Source organism: Periplaneta americana, chromosome 2 (assembly GCF_040183065.1).
Source record: "Periplaneta americana isolate PAMFEO1 chromosome 2, P.americana_PAMFEO1_priV1, whole genome shotgun sequence".
NCBI lineage: Eukaryota > Metazoa > Arthropoda > Insecta > Blattodea > Blattidae > Periplaneta > Periplaneta americana.
In genome coordinates, this window is record NC_091118.1 from 94,163,237 (window position 1) to 94,182,641 (window position 19,405).

Here is a 19,405-nt window from a genome sequence, read left to right on the forward strand (position 1 = left end):
GTGTGTCTATATATGTATATACAGGATGATTCACGAGGATTTACCGCCACTTACGGAGCTCATTTCCGAAGACATTCTGAGAAAAATGTCATATAAACATGTGTCCTAATCTCAGTAGTTTCAGAGTTACATTAATTAGTAGTTGTTAGTAAAATACCATTATTCTTTATTTTTAAGGATAAAAGGATATTACAGATAAAGAATGAACTATTCAGGAGTATTATTTCTTTAATTAGCTAATATTCTAAAGCTAAAAATGTGTTGCGAATTCCATAGTTGGATCGTACAGAATATTTTTAGATTTTTAACTACAAAATTACATTTTTCTTACGCATCTATCACAACAATTGTTACAAATCACGCCATTCTTGTAAATTCTTCAAGACTACATTAGGATGCATAATTAAACTGTAAATAATGAAGTTCCTAAAGTCGTATGATTTGTCACAATTTTGTGATAAGTGCGTAAGAAATGTAATTTTTAGTTAAAAAATTGAAGAAAAAAAAAACAAAAAAAAAAAAAAAACAAAATCTGTACAAAGCAATTAACAACACATTTTTAGCTTCAGAATATCAGCCAATTAAAGAAATGATACTTCTGAATAGTTAATTCTCTATTTGTAATATTCTTTTGCCCTTGAAACTAAATACAAAAGGTATTTTACTAACAACTTCAAATTATTTTAACTCTGAAAATATTGAGATTAGAACGCATGTTTATATGACATTTTTTGATCGGAATGTCTTTGGAAATAAGCCCGTAAATGGCGGTAAATTTCATGAATCACCCTGTATATACTAATTAGGCTTTACTCGGTCGTGATGATAAAACATTTTTCTAATAATATTACTCCGTACTATTGTTAATAGTAGTAGTTGTTGTTGTAGTATTATATTACCATAATTAGCTTAATTATTGCAGTTGTCATAGTGATTAATTATGATTAGCCAATGAACGCTAGTCATCGGTGACAAAATTGTAGGCAAATTTATAATCATATGAAGAGCTTCCTACTCGATGAAGACAAATAACGGAGTGAAGGTGAAAATATACGTTTAAAATAAATTGTTTTGTTGCCGAGTTTAGTGGAGCTATATTTAGAATAATTTAATATTAGAATATATTAAACTGCGTTCTTTGCAAGCCTCCACGCCTCCTGCTCTACCTGTATGACGCACAAACCCCGTGTTCTAATCTTGGAATACCCAAGAATGTCCGTTAGAACTGAATAAGTTGTTGCTTGTGGCTTTGTATCGTACGATATTTGTGCAATTCAATTACTCAATAATTAATTTGTCGTCTCCTTAAAAATATAAGCCGCCTCCGTTATTAAAATTCCACCACGCAGTGGGGAAAGACAAAAATAACAATCGCTATAGCCGTTAATGATGTTTACCTTAGCTCTGAGCATGCGCAGAGAAAAGGAATCCCCCAAAACAGGTGAGCAATGAATAGCGAATGCCTGAAACGCGTCCGTTACAGATGCGTCAGCACCGTGCTAAAGAGAGCATCGCTGTGCGCACACCGCCGCTAGCTGATAGTCTTCTGTTTCAGTCTCGTCATGTAGGAAGAGGGGCAACGCGCTTTCATTTGAGTCTGCTCTCATGTGCGCTGATTCATGTTAAAATGAAGTGCATGTAGATTAAGTGGATTGGACTAAGAAAAACTGTGACAGAAAATCGCTGTAGAATATCGTATTATTTAAGTGCTTGTTCGTTTCAACATTCCATAATAAACAAAATGAAGGTTCTACATGAAGAGGACGTTTCAAAATTCGAAGAAGAAAGAATCATTCCAAAGGAGAAGCCTATTTTAGCTGGTGAAAATATTCGGGATGTTTCACTAGAAAGGTATGTCTCCAAAAAAAATAAAAAAATGTATGCTAGCATTATTTCTTCGTTTAATGATCCCAGAAGTAAATTTCAATTATTGAAATTGTGTGCAATTTGTAGTTTTCTGTAGGAAACTCTAAATAAAGTCGTGCTGAATTTAATTTTTGCCTAAATCAGGAGAGCACATTTTATTTGAATATGTGAATATGGAAATTGTAATTATGAATAATATTATTAATTTAACATTAATGAACTGATTTAGCGATAATGTAGTGAAAATCAAATAAACTGGTAGGAAAACAAGTAGGCAAAGCAGTTGTTGATAACATTTTCCTCGAATACTTGTTTTTGGGTAGATAAGTTTGAGTTCGTTTTTATTAGAAACCGAGAGTCAACACGTACAGATTTGTGTATTTTTAATGATTAAGAATGTCACATTATTTATAACAATGTAAAAACTTCATGAGCATTCTTTTTATTGTAATGTAGATGTTGTTTTCTCTGTTGCCTTGCAAAAATTCTGACAGATTCACATTTAAATGCTTCGTGTCTAATCTGAATTGCAATTCCTGAACAGTAACTTACCGTACAGCATTACTATATACAAATAGCACTTTTCTTCTTTTAAACAGTACATTAATTTTTATCCGTACTTTTCTGCTCAAGGAAAAGTTCTTTGCTGCAAACCAAGTCTTCTCCAATTTTCCCTCTTTACCGAATTCCTCTTAGTATCCGCATACGGTCCATATATATCTTAATGTTGTCTATCATCTTATATCTTCTTCTGCCTCGAACGTTTCATCCGTTCACCATTCCTACCAATGCATCCTTTAGTAGGCAGTTTCTTTTCAGCCATTGACCAAGCCAATTCTTTTCTTTCTTCCTGATAAGTTTAAGAGATTATTCAATTGTTCTTTACAACACTAGAATTAAATCTGTACTAAACTGGTAGTGTTAATGACTACTAATTCAGCGGGCCCATGTTCGATTTTATATACAGAAGTGAAGATTATCTCCCTCAGAAATTGAAATGGGTGTGTTCTTTGTCTTGTGCTAGCCCTGGGTTGTGTTAAGCCTTACGCCTTTTGCTATTCTTTCGCGTAATAAAGCAGTCCCACTACTAATGAGTATCTATCTTCGCAATAATTTTAACGTAACAGAACAAGTGTACAGTTTCTGAAAGTCAATGCTAAATCATTATGATTACATTTCTTAACGTGTTAACAATTATGAAAAGTACATTTATAAATGTTTGATGAATAGATTGATTTATATTAAATTATCTAGAAATTCAGTAAGTTATCTTTGTTTTAATGCAATCGCCTAAATCGCTGCGTGAAGTTATTGCTATAATTATTTATTATAATAATTATTATCATAGACGACATTAAGATACATGGATAACTATAAGGAGACAAAGAGGAAGATAGAAAATAGGGACGATTGGAGAAAGCTAGGTTTGCAGTGAAAGACCTGCCCTTGGGCAGAACACTGAATGAATGAATGAATGAATGAATGAATGAATGAATGAATGAATGAATGAATGAATGAATGAATGAATGAATGAATGAATGAATGAATGAATGATTATCATAAGTTATTTTCTTTTGAACATGGTGTACAGCACTCCCATGGACTGGCACAAAGTCGGGATTTATTTGATAAACAATGTTTATTCAATATGATATAAAACATTTCAATTTCATGTTATATTCCTACCTTCAAGGAGTTATGTTGCCATAAATACAATTTCGAGAGTGGCAGTTCATATCTAAGTTTCAGTTTACTTCGGTGTGTATTTATTATACGTATAATCTGAAAGTTGTGGTGAAAGATTATTTTATTTTGCTCCCTCATACAAAAGCTAATACCTATATTATCTTCGTCCATTTTGAAAATATTTTCGCTGGAACTTTCCTTTATTATCATTATTATTATTATTATTATTATTATTATTATTATTATTATTATTATTATCATCATCATCATCATCATTATCATTGAATGGGTTACATAAACTGCTTGTCTATGTGGATGGCGTGAGTTAGGAGAAAATCCACAAACTACTGTATTAGGGAAAATACGGGAATTTTACTTGAAGCAAGTGAAGAGATAGGTTTGGAAGTAAATCCCAAAAAGACAAGGCATATGATTATGTCTCGTGACCAGAATATTGTACGAAATGGAAATATAAAAATTCGAAATTTATCCTTAGAAAAGGTGGAAAAATTGAAATAACTTGAGGCAACAGTAACAAATATAAATGACACTCGGGAAGAAATTAAATACAGAATAATTATGGGAAATTCCTGTTATTATTCGCTTCAGAAGCTTTTGACATACAGTCTGCTCTCAAAAAAGCTAAAAGAATTCATAAAACAGTTATATTACCGGTTGTTCTGTATTGTTGTGAAACTAGGACTCTCACTTTGAGAGAGGAACAGAGGTTAAGGACTTTTGGGAATAAGGTGCTTAGGTAAATATTTGGAGCTAAGAGGGATTAAGTTACAGGAGACTGGAGAAAGTTACACAACGCAGAATTGCTCGTAATATATTCTTCACCTGACATAATTAGGAACATTAAATTCAGACGTTTGTGATGGGCAGGGCGTGTAGCACGTATGGGCGAATCCAGAAATTCATATAGAGTGTTAGTTGGGAGGCTGGAGGGAAAAAGACCTTTGGGGAGAACGAGACGTAGATGGGAGAATAATATAAAAATATATTTGAGGGAGCTGGGATATGACTGTAGATGACTGTAGTGACTGGATTAATCTTGCTTAGGATAGGAACCGATGGCGGACTTATGTGAGGGCTGCTATGAACCTCCGGGTTCCTTAAGTAGTAATAATAATCATCATCATTATTATTATCAAGTTGTCACAAGATATTAACTGCTTTTTTTTGCCGCTGTACACATTTGTTTAGATTCCTAACACTAGACTTTCGCAGTAGCAATATGATCATTTGTACGGCATGGTACACGGGCATTTTTAAAACATTACAGGTCAACACAAGACGTGAGATACACTCAATTAATTTGAGAATGAGATAATCTCAAGTTTACCATCCTCATATCGTGTATTTGTAACTTCCTCTCGATTCACAAACGGTGATTTAAAGAAGCTAACATGTTTATAATGACTAAATGACGTACATCTTTGATGTTGCGTGAAAACAGCATTCGAAGTTCGTCTAGAGTACAGATATTTGTTTAACGTACCGGTATTGTATCGTTATGCATACTCCACTTCATGTAACTCCCGTCATAAATCAATGTGGTCTGCTTGGGAAACAGAAGGTTCAACTCCGATAAGGATAAAATTCCTGGGAAAGAAACTTAAATAATATAGAATTTCAACATTGTATTAACGTGTATATAAAACTTTGAACTATTTTACGAGTTAGGTATATAGAGTGCATAATTTATTTCAGTCATTATATTAATAGACACAGTAACTTAAGTATTAGTCATAATTAAAATACTCCAAACCGCCATTAAAACGATATATTGTACGGGCAACGACTGTATTAGTCCGTCTGTAATATGATTCACGGCACTAAAGTAGCCTACATTTGTGATCTTACGAGTAGTAAAACGCGATTTATGTTACAGGCCATAAATTATAACGCATACATAATATCCCCTAAGAACTAGGCGATAGAAACAAGCAGAAGACAGTCTCTCAGTTGGCCAATTCTTTGTATTCTGAAATATCTCTCTTTCTTATTCCCTCTCTGTTTTTGAAGTGAAACTAACAAACTGAATCTTAAATTTTTGCAGGCTGGAGAATAGAATTCGAAACTCGACATATCTTATTAAATTACTATAAAATTCAACACCAGCAGAATATAGAAGTGGGGTTCCGTTCGAAACCTGCGAAGTGCATAACTGTAGATATTGAAAAAAAATTAGAAAATTAGGTATCTCAGTAACCTTGAGTAATGTAAATCTTTTTCATGTAAGTTTGCAAGCGTATATTCTTTTCTATTAGAACCCAAATTGCCAATAGATTCGTTCAATTAGTTTAGCAGATAATGATGATTTCATTGTACAATAAGCAGGGTTTGCAGAGGAGTTTCTATGAAGCGTCTATAAAACTAAATTTAAAACAACATATTTTACTGGAACATATAATGTGATTAATTGCTAGCTATACATTTTTTCATAAAACAGTACTATTTTAACACTAAAAGGACCGTATCGGCCATTCTGAACGATAAGCATTTTTAAGACTTCACGGAATGTTAACATCTTTGTATATTTAATGACTTTTATACACGTACACTTTTCATTATTAAACTTAACTGAAAAAATGACATCTCTAATACGAATGTGAAGAGAGTTATAAAATAATGTATTTAACCTAAAGGACCCCGCAAATGAAGTTGTTTCTACAACAGGAATACAGCACTCTTTCATTTTTACAGTATACATTCACCGCAAATGAAGTTGTTTCTACAAAAGGAATACAGCACTCTTTCATTTTTACAGTATACATTCACCGCAAATGAAGTTGTTTCTACAAAAGGAATACAGCACTCTTTCATTTTTACAGTATACACCCACCGCAAATGAAGTTGTTTCTACAACAGGAATACAGCACTCTTTCATTTTTACAGTATACATTCACCGCAAATGAAGTTGTTTCTACAAAAGGAATACAGCACTCTTTCATTTTTACAGTATACACCCACCACAAATGAAGTTGTTTCTACAACAGGAATACAGCACTCTTTCACTTTTAGAGTATACACCACAAATGAAGTTCTTTCTACAACAAGAATACAGCAGTCTTTCATTTTTACAGTATACACCCACTGCAAATGCAGTTGTTTTCGCAACAGGAATACAGCACTCTTTAATTTTTACAGTATACACCCACCGCAAATGAAGTTGTTTCTACAACAGGAATACAGCACTCTTTCCTTTTTACAGTTTATACACCCATTCCAAATGAAGTTGTTTCCACAACAGGAATACAGCATTCTTTCATTTTTTACAGTATTAATACACCCACCGCAAATCCAGTTGTTTCCACAACAGTAATACAACATTATTTCATTTTTACAGAATACACCCACCGCAAATGACGTTGTTTCCACAACAGTAATACAGCATTCTTTCGTTTTTACCGTATACACCAACCGCAAATGCAGTTGTTTCCACAACAGGAATACAGCATTCTATCATTTTTACAGTATACACTACAAATTCTATTCTCACTCGTCGATATTAAATTAACAAGTAGTCCTTCGTCGAGAAAGTTGACGACAAGCGAGGCAGATGAGGATGAGTCAGTCTCCTTTAATTCCACGGCGTTAGGAAATGACTTCACGTCAAAATTATCGCGGCGGTTGATTCCGCAGTCGCTTCTATTTTCCCTGCTGGAGTTTCTCTGTATTTCAGCATCCCTCTGAGCACAGCTCTCAGTAGCAAAGATAGTACTGTATAGAATGTTATTGTAAGTTCTTTACGAGTGCATCGTAGTGGCCGTGATATATTCGAAGATACAGAGGAGCCCGTCTGGGAAAGAACAGAAAAATCGTAGGCCTACCGATCTATATAATAATTAAAAAAATATACATCCACAATATCGTATCACATTTTTGCACTCCATTTGTTTTCTTTCTTTTGTCTTGCCTTGTACTTTGCCCTTTCTTTCCCTTTTCTCTTTAAGACATTCATTTAATTACTTCAATCTATCTTTCTTTTCTCTTTAATACATTCGTTTAGTTATTTCAGTATTTTCTTCCTCCCTCTCATTTTCTCTTCATTCTTATTAGTCATTTTGATTCTTCCCTTTCTTTTTTCTTTTCCTTTCCTTTCTCCTGCTTTCACTTCTATCTTTATTTTTACTCATTAATTCTACTTTACTTTTAATCTTTCTTTTTTCCTTTTCTTCCTCCTTCCTTCTTCTTCTCTTCATATACCTTTCTTTTCTTTCGTCTTTTTTGTTTCCTTGTATTCGCTTCCAACTTTTCTTAATATTGTCGTGTAATGTTTGTATTTTACCTACATTAATGCAAAATTGAAATAGCCATAAACAAATAACGAGGCAGCTGGTGCTGTGAATTACATGCCTTAACAACTATTGTACATATATTCGATACGGCGTTGTCAAGTCCCGATACAAGACGGTTAGGATATGCGTATTTACTTTCGAATTTTCCTCCAGTTCCTGACGATTGGCAATAAAGAACTCGGAAATTTGCTTAACTTGCTGTTGTGCAGGTTGCGGAGTCTGCAAGGCGTCGAGCAGTTTTCACACTTTTTAAAGGAATTTTAAAAACAAAAATATGTATGTATGTATGTATGTATGTATGTATGTATGTATGTATGTATGTATGTATGAATGTGTGTATGAATGTGTGTATGTGTGACTGTATGTATGTATGTATGTATGTATGTATGTATGTATGTATGTATGTATGTATGTAAGTATGTGTGTATGTATGTATGTGTATGTTTGTATTGTTATGTATGTATGGTATGTATTGTAATGCAATGTACTGTATGTATGTAGCGTATGTGTGTCTGTATGTATTCCTTTCAACTCCAAAAATTGCATGATCAACATATTTTTAATATTTCCATAAGTGTGCTGTTTTTTATTACAATATTGTTGCAATTAGCAATTTCATGCTTAGAATTTATTATTATTATTATTATTATTATTATTATTATTATTATTATTATTATTAATAATTTTATTGGTAGTTGACGAAAAGTAAGATATATTTGAATATAAAATATCTCGTGGATCGAATTTCATTTCAACACACTACCTACGATGCAAGAAATACAGTGTTTTTCTAAAAATAGATAACCAAATTAATAAACTAATTCACTTTATGTAATAAAATTGGTTATATATTAAATATGTGCTTACAAACAACAAAACACATGCACATATTTACTCACGTAACTTAAATGGTTGGTGTATTTTTGCACCTCGAATGTTGAAATAGACGTCTTACTTGAGCGCGCTATGAGTACACTTTCTCTGATATAGACCAGACGTTGGAAATCATTCAAGAGAATGGATCCATACCGTGAACTCTCTCTCCTTGACAATGACACATTTGACTAACAAACATGCGAGTAAGTTCAAGTACCTCGCATTCCCATGAGTGAATACAGTACAGATAATAATTAATAATAATAATAATAATAATAATAATTATTATTATTATTATTATTATTATTATTATTATTCATAAATATGGAACTGAAAGATATGATTTTATATGACTAGAGGAACTAAAGTGTTTCACAAACACAGCTCTTACCCATGGTACCTACTTTGGTCCAAGGTTAGCCTATATAATAAAATAATTGAAAATACCCAAATTTGGAAAGTTTTAGTATCAGAAATTTCAAAAATAGCGTTAGGAATTTAATTTTTAAATTATTTATATTTAAATTTATATATATATATATATATATATATATATATTGATTTAATATGTATATGTATTTGTATGAGTTAAATTGTTAAAATTGAAATAGTATTTTTAAAGTTAATTTATTCCTATAATTTTTTTCTTGACCGACTTTGTGTCAAATAATTATCTTTATTTGTGTTAAATATGTGTTTAGACAACTCCCTGAACAAGAGTTTTTACTCCTTCAGGGAAGAATTAAGATTGTATTTTTTGCATGTTATTTTACTAGAAATAAACAATAAACAATAAACTTCTCTGTATTATCTTCACAATGAGTATTCCACTCAAATAGTGGTCAGATATGATGTCCTTGCAACCTGCCGGATGAAATATAGTGAATAATACAACTCTTCTTATTTGGAGATATGCAGTAATAGAGACTTGACAAGAGTTACAATAAAATAAGTGACTTCTTCTAGAAAATCTTCACCGGCATCATCATTGTTCATCACGCCATAAATAAAATGCAGATTAGGTCACAAGATCTGTTGCATCAAGGCTTAACAGAGCGGTTGGGTTACGCCGGTCATCTATATATTTAAGTAGTTGAGAATTTCTTTCGCTTCTTACTCTATATCCCAATAGTACCAATTTTGGAAATATTATTGTTGGTTTTTTGTAATAATTGTGTCCTTATCTCCTGGCAAGATTTCAAGCCTCACATTATTTCTTATTTTATTCTCTTATAACACCACTTATTTTCTATCCATACTTATGAACCTCAAGAGTCTATCCGTCCATGAAGCTACAGCCCATGACGGCCAAGGGCGATCAGAAGATTGTTGCCTCACGTCCACATGCTGCGACAGAGGTACAGAAGTGACGTGTGGTCAGCACGATGATTCCCTCCATCTGATTTTCCCGAATAGTAATTTTATGGAATTCTTAATTGCGGCTCTCAGTTTTTAGTTATCTCTTTCCTTTGTAATTCAAACTTCTCTTTCATGCTTTAGTATTGTTTTTAAAGTGATATTGTGTAAATTTTATGTTCTAATATGTCTTCTAAAATTAAGTTTGTCCCGTTGATGTTATCGCACTTTAGCAGTCTAATTTCTCATAATTGCAATTTTTGCTCATTGTTCCTATATGTAGGCAATGTCAGTTGCGTAGCGAGTCCCTTTGCACCTATTCCTCAAAGTGAACACTGCGTTTTTTCAGTAGCAGTGTTTATTTATTTAACCTGGTAGGGATAATGTCATCAGGACGTTTCATCACCTCTACTAGGATATTACAGCTATAATATCAAGAACACAATTAAAATTCAAATTACAATTAATTAAAATTACAATTAATACATTCTCCTCCACCAATGGATAATTATTACTCAAGGAGCTTAATTTTTCCATAAAGGACCAGATGGTTCTCAACTTTTCCGAATCCTCTTATCTGGGTCCATAAATTGCCTTAATTTTTCCAAAGCATTTCACCAGCATTGAAGTACTCTACTCTCTTTTGCATTTCCAACATACTGGACCTCTGAAGACTCATCAGGTGTAGATATTTAAGCACGGCGTTATGGCGCATTATTTTTTCTGTCATCACCACTTGCATAATATTATTGATGAGAAAATATTCTTACCAGACTCTTTAACCTTTCATTTATAATCGATTTTATATGTTTTCAAAATATTATCTCTGATTAAATAAATATGTTCTTATGAATGACTTTCAGCCCAGATCATATATATAACAGATTGCTCATCCCTATGTTAAAATCGATAGCACTTTGAAGAGCACACTCGCCAGGATCGCCACATGTCACCGTAAACGAACACGAGATGGCAGTACAGTCGCTAATGCAATTCAAATGGGAGTTATGTGACTCCTTATGTAACAACTAGATAACAGCATAGTAAATCTGACAAAAGTTGTTACCGTCAGAGCCTATAAGGCCGAGCAATCTGAGTATATATGATCTAGGCTTTCAGTCACCCATTCGTTTCTTTCTACATAGTATATCGGAGTTATATATTTCCTTTACATATTAGGTTTCATTTCAATTACTTTTCTGAGTTAAAGATTCATTTAAATATCTATGTGAGGGAAGTATAATATACTGTAATTGTGAATAGCAGCAGAAAAAAAATGTAGGGTGCTATTCATAGACATTTCGCAGCACGTGCTACGAGCGTACTAAGCTAGCCCCGGCTATCCACTGGTTACTTGTACAGAATTCAAATCATATCCTATCGCTAACACTGGTTTATGAATACGAAAAACGCCGATCATCCACCGAAAGCCCGCGCTAAAAATGTCTATGAATACGGCCCTGATTGTCTTAAAATCGCTTTGCCTACCACATTTGGGAATAAATTTGTCGTTTTCTTTATGATTACCTTGTTCTAACATTTTCTTTCTCCTTCCTCTTTCCATCATTCCACCGTGTAACTGTGGATTGTTACATTGCTAGCTTAACTCATCTTTGATGCCTGGTTTCTTAAAATTCTTTCAAGTAAATCGAAATTGAAGAGACAAACTTGCTTTACACAACGATTTCGTATTTCTTTATTAATTTACTTGTCAATTGTGACGATTTATTCTTTCATTTATCTACATTTCCATCCACTATTTCCTTGTGTATAGCAATCTATATACAGTATGGTTATTCACTCCTCTAAAATTCAATGAGATTAGCTACGATACATGCTACAGATTCTAGTAACAATGTAACACAGTACAATTTTAAAACTTATGCTGCTCGTAATATAGAATATCGTTGTTGATTTTATGAAATCTCCTATGTGACAGTAAAGAACATAATTCTTTCAGGAGGATGAAAAAGTAATAAAATATTAATAGGCCTACAAAAATATTAGATAATTCGGTAGAAAAAGTCGGTTAAAATGATGACATTATCGAAGATCAGTGTAGGTCTATTGATGTTTAATTACTTTTTCTTCCTCCTGAAAAATTGTGCTCTGTACTGTCACATAGGAGGTTTCATAACATCAACGACGATGTACAATAATACAGAGAAATGACGTACATATTATATTCGGAATATGAATTAGCCTATATGTATTTCTCGTGTTAAATTCTTTCATACCTGGTTAACATGTTTCGACCTGTTATGAGCCTTCTTCAGAACTGGTTGTTGCTGAAATGAAATTCTCAACATACAACTCAATTTGAGAACACACACGCTCTTTGACTCCACATTACACTACACAAACACACGCCCACAGGAAACAAAACAAAAGGCGCCAAGACAAGCAACAACCATTTCTGGAGAAGCCCCATAACAGGTCGAAACATGTTAACCAGGCACGATAGAATTTACCACGAGAAAGACATATAATATATATTCCGAAGTGATATAGTGTTAAAAGTTATGTAATCAAGATATATACATATTACAGTTAATGAAACAATATCACAAATAAGAATAAATTCAACTAAATCATTAAGGAACAAAATAAAATACTAGATTAATATGGAACACTAGCTTATATACTAGCAAAAGTATAATAAAGATGTCTGGTTTCTTTCTAATAACAACTTCCTAAGTTTATTCTGAAACGTTGGTAGAGTCTCACACACTCTGATCTCGCGCGGGTGAGAATTCCAAAGTCGGAGGAGTACATCAAATGATGAGGAACATGCAGAGGTTTTATGTTGGAGGATTAAAAGTAGACTTAAATCAGTTGCTCTTGAGATGAACAATCTTTGGAAGCGTGAAGCATGGTACTGAGGAGCAGAGAATGTATATTCTGAATAAGAGTGACAGGCAGTATAGCTGACAGCGCTCCTTTAGGCGCAACCACGATAACATTTGGAAGCATGACGTGACATGATCTCGACGCGAGCATTACAGATAAATAGATAGATAGATAGATAGATAGATAGATAGATAGATAGATAGATAGATAGATAGATAGATAGATAGATAGATAGATAGATAGATAGATAGATAGATAGATAGATAGATAGATAGATAGATAGATAGATAGATAGATAGATAGATAGATAGATAGATAGATAGATAGATAGATAGATAGATAGATAGATAGATAGATTGATTGATTGATTGATTGATTGATTGATTGATTGATTGATTGATTGATTGATTGATTGATAGATAGATAGATAGATAGATAGATAGATAGATAGATAGATAGATAGATAGATAGATAGATAGATAGATAAGTGCATTTATTGATGCATATTAAATTATACAAACTCATTGTATACAAGATCCTTCGCACGAGCTCGTACGGCCATTCGTGCTGTAGCTATGCACAGTTTGAGTCTTCAAAACGAAAATAATACCTACTAATAATAAAATAGTGAAACAATAGTTATTATTATTATTACTACCGTTATCATTGATTACCACTGTTATAACTAATCTAACTTTATACCAAATTTCACAAAAATAATACAAATAAAATAAAAGGGAGATATGAAAAACACACGCACAGTGACACACACACACACATATACAGTATAAACAATTCAATTTCTTGTTGAAGCTGCACCAAATAATCCAAATAATAAATATAAAGGTAATACAGTATATAAATAAAAACATACACACGCAATAAAATGCAAAAGACACAGTAAATACAAAAAAAAAAAAGAACATTATCCCCTAATTATATTATTCGCTCAATGTTAATATTACTCATTGCAACACTAATAAATCTTTCCCTTATCCATCGGCTCCCTCCCCCTCGGCCAATTCCCCCCTCAACTGACGAACCTTAGCCATAAATTTTCCCACACTGTCATAGGATTTAACGTTATTTAATACAGCGTATGTCGCCAAGTGCCCCCTGCTAGATGTAATGAAGGACTCTGACAGGAATCGTTTCCTCAGAGCTTCTGTGGCTTCACACTCCGACAAAATGTGGTGTGATGTCTCGCCTCTACCGCAAAGAGAACATATTCTCGCCCCCTCTTCGTTGACGATTTTAAGTGCCCTCCAGGCTCCTAGACGAAACCAGATTAAACCCAGTCTACCTTCTCTGGTCCCTCCATAGAGATATAATTCGGTCCCCCAATTTGTTTTGATCATCGATTGGATCTCCAGAGCAACCTTATCCCTACATTCCCCTTCTGTTATTTGCCTGTCTATATCCTTTAGGCGTTTCTTGACTTTCCGCCAGACATTTCGCTTGTTCCTGCAATCTTCCCCGATTATGAATCCCATGCCTATTTCCTCCAACCCTCTGCGTAATCTACCTGCCCAGGTTACTTGGTCTCTCCTCTCGAGTTGCTCCCTATAACAGACCGCTCTAATAAGAGACTGATCTCCATGCACAATCCTCAAGTAGTACTTTAAAACTTTTATCTTGCATTCTATTGAGTCTCTATGGCGTCCGAATTCTCTTAGGATTCCGCTGTTAGCCGTTCCCCTCCCCACCCCCGCTATCCGTTTTAAAAAGTCGCTTTGTACCTGGTTAAGTTTTTCCGTTCTTCCCCAACCCCAAATTTCTGCCCCATACGTAATTGTAGATCTAACTACCGCGTTATATACTTTATCTAATAAATTTAGAGAGACTTCCGGGGTTTTGTTACGTATCTTCAGCGTTTCCATCGCTTTTATCAATGCCCTATGTTTTGTAGTGTCTATATGTTTATTCCATTTTCCGTTCATCGTCATTGTTACCTCTAAGTAAACAAAACTTTTCACGTTGTTCAGTGCTCGGCCTTCGTATGTCCAAGTCTCCGTTTCACTGTAAACACATCCGTTCTTAAAGGTCATAGTCTTCGTCTTTTCAGTATTTACTTTCAATCCCCAGTCCCTAGAGTATATTTGAAGCTTGTCAAGTCCTTTCTGCAATCCCTTAACACTTTTAGAACATAATGTCAAATCGTCAGCGTATAATAGTACTGGAATATTCACGTCCCCTATGACGGGGGCGTCGATGTCCTCTCGTAACATAATGAAAACGCACACGATAGACCCGTTGTATGAGAGAGTTTCTTTAGGTCGCAATAGTCGAATTGAGGTATTACAAGTGCGTTTATCAAGCGTAAATTGAAGGCACCTGAGAGGATATCATTTAACAGTCTAAGTGAGTTGAATATCGAAAACACTTTTTAGTGATTTGTGTAACCTGTAGTTTCCAATTTAGATTTATATCATGTTACTCATAAATTTTTAACTGAGTTACTATATTTTAAAATATCTCCATTCATTATTACATTAGGAATTCTTTCAGTTTACAGCGAATTTAACAAGAGCTCGTGCCCCAATGCGATAACCTGTGAGTTGTCTGTGTTAAGTTTAAGTCTATATGCTTTCGTCCATGAAAATATTGTTGTCAAGTCATCATTAAATTTGTCTGTCGTCTCCTTCAGGTTAGTTTTTGTTATGTTTATATAACTTACAGTTGAAGTTCATCAGCATACAAGTGGTATTTGCAAAAATTTATTATTATAATTAATTTCATTAATGATTGAATATTTCAATCTAATTTGTTTGTTCTCATAAAAATAATTAATCACTAATTCTGAGGTGAGATAAAATTAATTACTCTCCATAATAGGATGATAAGAGAGACTGTTGACTTTCAAAGATTTTTACACATCATTTTACTCTTAGATACCAGAGGGAACACTCATTAGTTACTTGACAGAAAATTTTGCACTTTATTAGTATGTAAAATCATTCAGAATCTTGCTTACTGCATTAATCAGTCGACAAATTTAGGATTATTTTATCTGGACTATTTAATAACAAAAGAGACACATAAATTTACAAAATAAATAGTTGGTTATGTATCATTTTTCTGGATGTTAATTTATAATTTAGTCATTGTTGTATAATATCAACTAAGAAAAAAGTGGCAGTGGATTTATGAAATCCCTTAGATAGCATGGAATCTCTTACTCTTGGTATGAATTTTTAGGTTAGGTGATGATGAATTTAAGGATTAATTAAATTTTACCCATATCAGGATGAGTACGAAGTATCCATTAATTAGATAATGAAGCTGAACGGGCAGTGTGTTAAACCTCGAGACATAATAAAAAGAGAATGGAGCGAGATGGCCCACTTAGAAAATCACGAGACACGAAGTTCATCTTACACTTCAGTTTCCATGGCTCCGTCCTTACTTCTCTCTCACATCAGAAGAAGTAGGTCTACTTTCGACCTTTTTCATCCATTAAAATTAATGAACGTACGATGCTTGAATCCTGAATAGGTACTGTAAACCATTATGTAATCGAAAGCACACGCAAATAAATAGTTAGTCCACAATTTAAGTACTGTTTCCCCGTAGTAAATGCTTTCCTTAAGTACAAGGCTTTGTGACTTAAGATTTTGATTGTCGACGCTTTTGGCTATCGATCTCAATGTTTCGATGCGGCCGTCCATGTCAATACACCAGTTTTACAGATTGATGTTTATTTTATGTGGCACTGTACAAGTAAAGAAAAAAGGAGTTAACATCGTGACAAACGTTATGTCGTAATTTTTCACATCCATTTGAAACATATTTGCTCCGCTATGTCGACATGACATCTCTACGTCCACATAATTTATCAACATGTATAAGCCAACATCTTTATTAAGGATGTCATTTTGTGCGTGTAGTGCCTCATCAAAGCATTGCTTCTGCTTAAAGTAACACATTCTAATTTCAGCTGCATATTGGATATATATCAGTGTCCATCATTTTACTTCTTCTTTCTATTAAGTATAGCAACTGGCTGCGGACTGGAAGATCCCAGGCGACGGTTGGATTTTTCTACTTGCCAAAACTTTCAGAACGGCCTCGATAGGCCTATTCCTATTTAATTGAGTATAGGGCGTTTCCTGGGGATAAAAGGCGGTCGGAGTGTAGTGCCGACCACTCCACCTCATTCTAGTGCCCACACTATGAAAGTACGGAGCTCTGTCCCCATGCATCCAAGCGCCTTCATGACGTGTACCTTTTAATATAAAATATAAGCCCTAGAGAAGTTACTGTGATGTAAAAAGTTGGTCATAATTTTAAACAATGTATACATTTTAATTATCCACATTATTTCTTTACAAATGAAATGATTATTGATATGCAGTCAGTCCATCTGTGTATTTATATGACTCTCCATCAATCTCTCTTTTGGCCTGTACGATACCTTTTCTCCTATAATATTGAACGCAATTTATTCATATCAATATTTAGAATGGACTAAAGTCAAATTAAAAATTTCCGTATCAGACAGTTCAGATTTTATTTTTTCTGTATCTCGAAGTAGATATTATCGTACCTCGCATGCGTCGGTTCAGAAAAAAACCAAGGCTTTAAAGATTCTTTGAGTATTGCTTCATGAACTTCGTCACGTGATCACGGTAATGCTGAAAGAATGCGTCGCCTTCTACTATGCATCACTTCACGTAACCGTTGTTCAGAAAACTGTAATGTTGTTGCACATGTATGTCTGCCCTCGTTGAGAGTATTATGTAAAATATTATCAGGTTTTTATTGCAAATGACTTTTTACCTTAAGTTTACGATTACAAGACTCAAGAATTTTTGGAGGTTCAAACTTTGTTGACTGCTTTCATGTTTGTAAAAGCCAGCCTTGGTTTATATTTCCAGATAACTGTTCGTAATTAGTTTCCATTCACATTATTGTTTTGTACAGGTACGCACTCGTCCATCTGCCTACGTATACGCTTTCCGGAATTTGGAATTATCTTCAATAATTAGGTCTTTCTTACGAACTGATCATTCCTTATAAATACAGATTGACTGACTGCATATCAATAATCATTTTGTTTCTAAAGAAATAATGTAGCTTCATTGCCTGGCTGTCATTCGTTTCTAATTGACTATAGCAAGTCAGTGCTGCCAACTGCTCTGTAGGCTTAACGAATTCGACTAAATACTGTAGATAACATGTTGTCATTATCGAAAGTTCAAGTAATAGTGCCAACCTAGAGATTTAACTTATTTACTAAATTCATGAGGTAACACATCTGGTTATGGCTCAAAAGCATTGTTGCACAAAATCATTTTGCTTTTGATCATTATAGAATTCGTAATCGCACAAAATTAACAAATTTTGGCCCAAAAGCAATGAACTCCTGCATAATAAGCACATGAGAATATCCCTTAAATATCTGTCATTATTATTATTATTATTATTATTATTATTATTATTATTATTATTATTATTATTATTATTATCCACCTGTGCTTCAGTAATATTAAGTTTGTATTAATTTTCTATATTTACGCATGTAATGTGCACGCGTCAGTTTCGCGCCCATGTCAAAGTATAACTCCTGATCACATATAGATCAGCCTAATGCACTTTCAAGACAACTACTTTTATCAATTTCACTATAGCCTACTGCCATCTAGCGACTGCAAAAGAAGTCACATTATGATCCTGCTGGAATTACATGGAGTAATAGCTTGCAGCAGTACTTCCATCTAGCGGTTGTTACCAAAAAATTCAATTTCGGAAGTCGAGATCCTAGTGGTTGTTCTCTTTTGTTGTCATTTTATAACGTGGGAATGGCCAATCTGATATGTGATCAAGTATATAACTCAGTAGCATTATTTTTAAAATATATTTCAAGTATCTTATCGATTATAATAAACGAATAACGGAACTCGTAGAATTCGAAATCTTTCTATTTTATGTTCGAATGTGAGTTTATGTAGTCTTGAGGAATATATCGATGATTCTGGTTATCTTCGAAAAACTAATCGGACTTTAGTTTTCCATTGTCGGTAACTTTTTCTCACTGAGGATACTTAACGGTCAATTAAAATCTTAAACAAAATCTTTAACATAGAATTAGAATTTTGTGTCATTTCTGCTTGAATTTTTATTCCCACAGATTTGGTATAAGCACACATTTATTTCATTCAAAAAATAGTCTAAAAACAAATTCAGTAAATTTTAACATGTTAAAGTAATCCGTTTTAATATCATGTAAACCTAAAATATTGACGTGACTTGTAGACATAACTTCGAAACAAAACGTTTAGCGTGGTACCTCAATGGAACTTTATCGTTTCTCTGCAGTCCTCGTTAGCACGCGAATACACAACTTCTTCACAGTTTTCATCACTCAACATCAACACCATCAGCACTACAACCATTATAACCACCATCATTATTATCACCATTTATAAATAGAACTATAAATGATTGGAATGACCTACCTGCAG

General features: G+C 33.6%; 1 protein-coding gene across 1 annotated transcript in view; it reads left to right on the forward strand.

Moving 5' to 3' along the window:
- The first annotated feature begins 1,467 nt into the window (after positions 1 to 1,467).
- The window catches only part of LOC138694441 (dual specificity protein phosphatase 14), a 65,308-nt gene continuing 47,370 nt past the window's right edge, over positions 1,468 to 19,405 (forward strand). Inside the window, exon 1 of the mRNA XM_069818150.1 lies at positions 1,468 to 1,851. Within this exon, the coding sequence (XP_069674251.1) occupies positions 1,742 to 1,851 (110 nt within the window). The 5' untranslated portion in view covers positions 1,468 to 1,741. The remainder of the gene's footprint in view (positions 1,852 to 19,405) is intronic.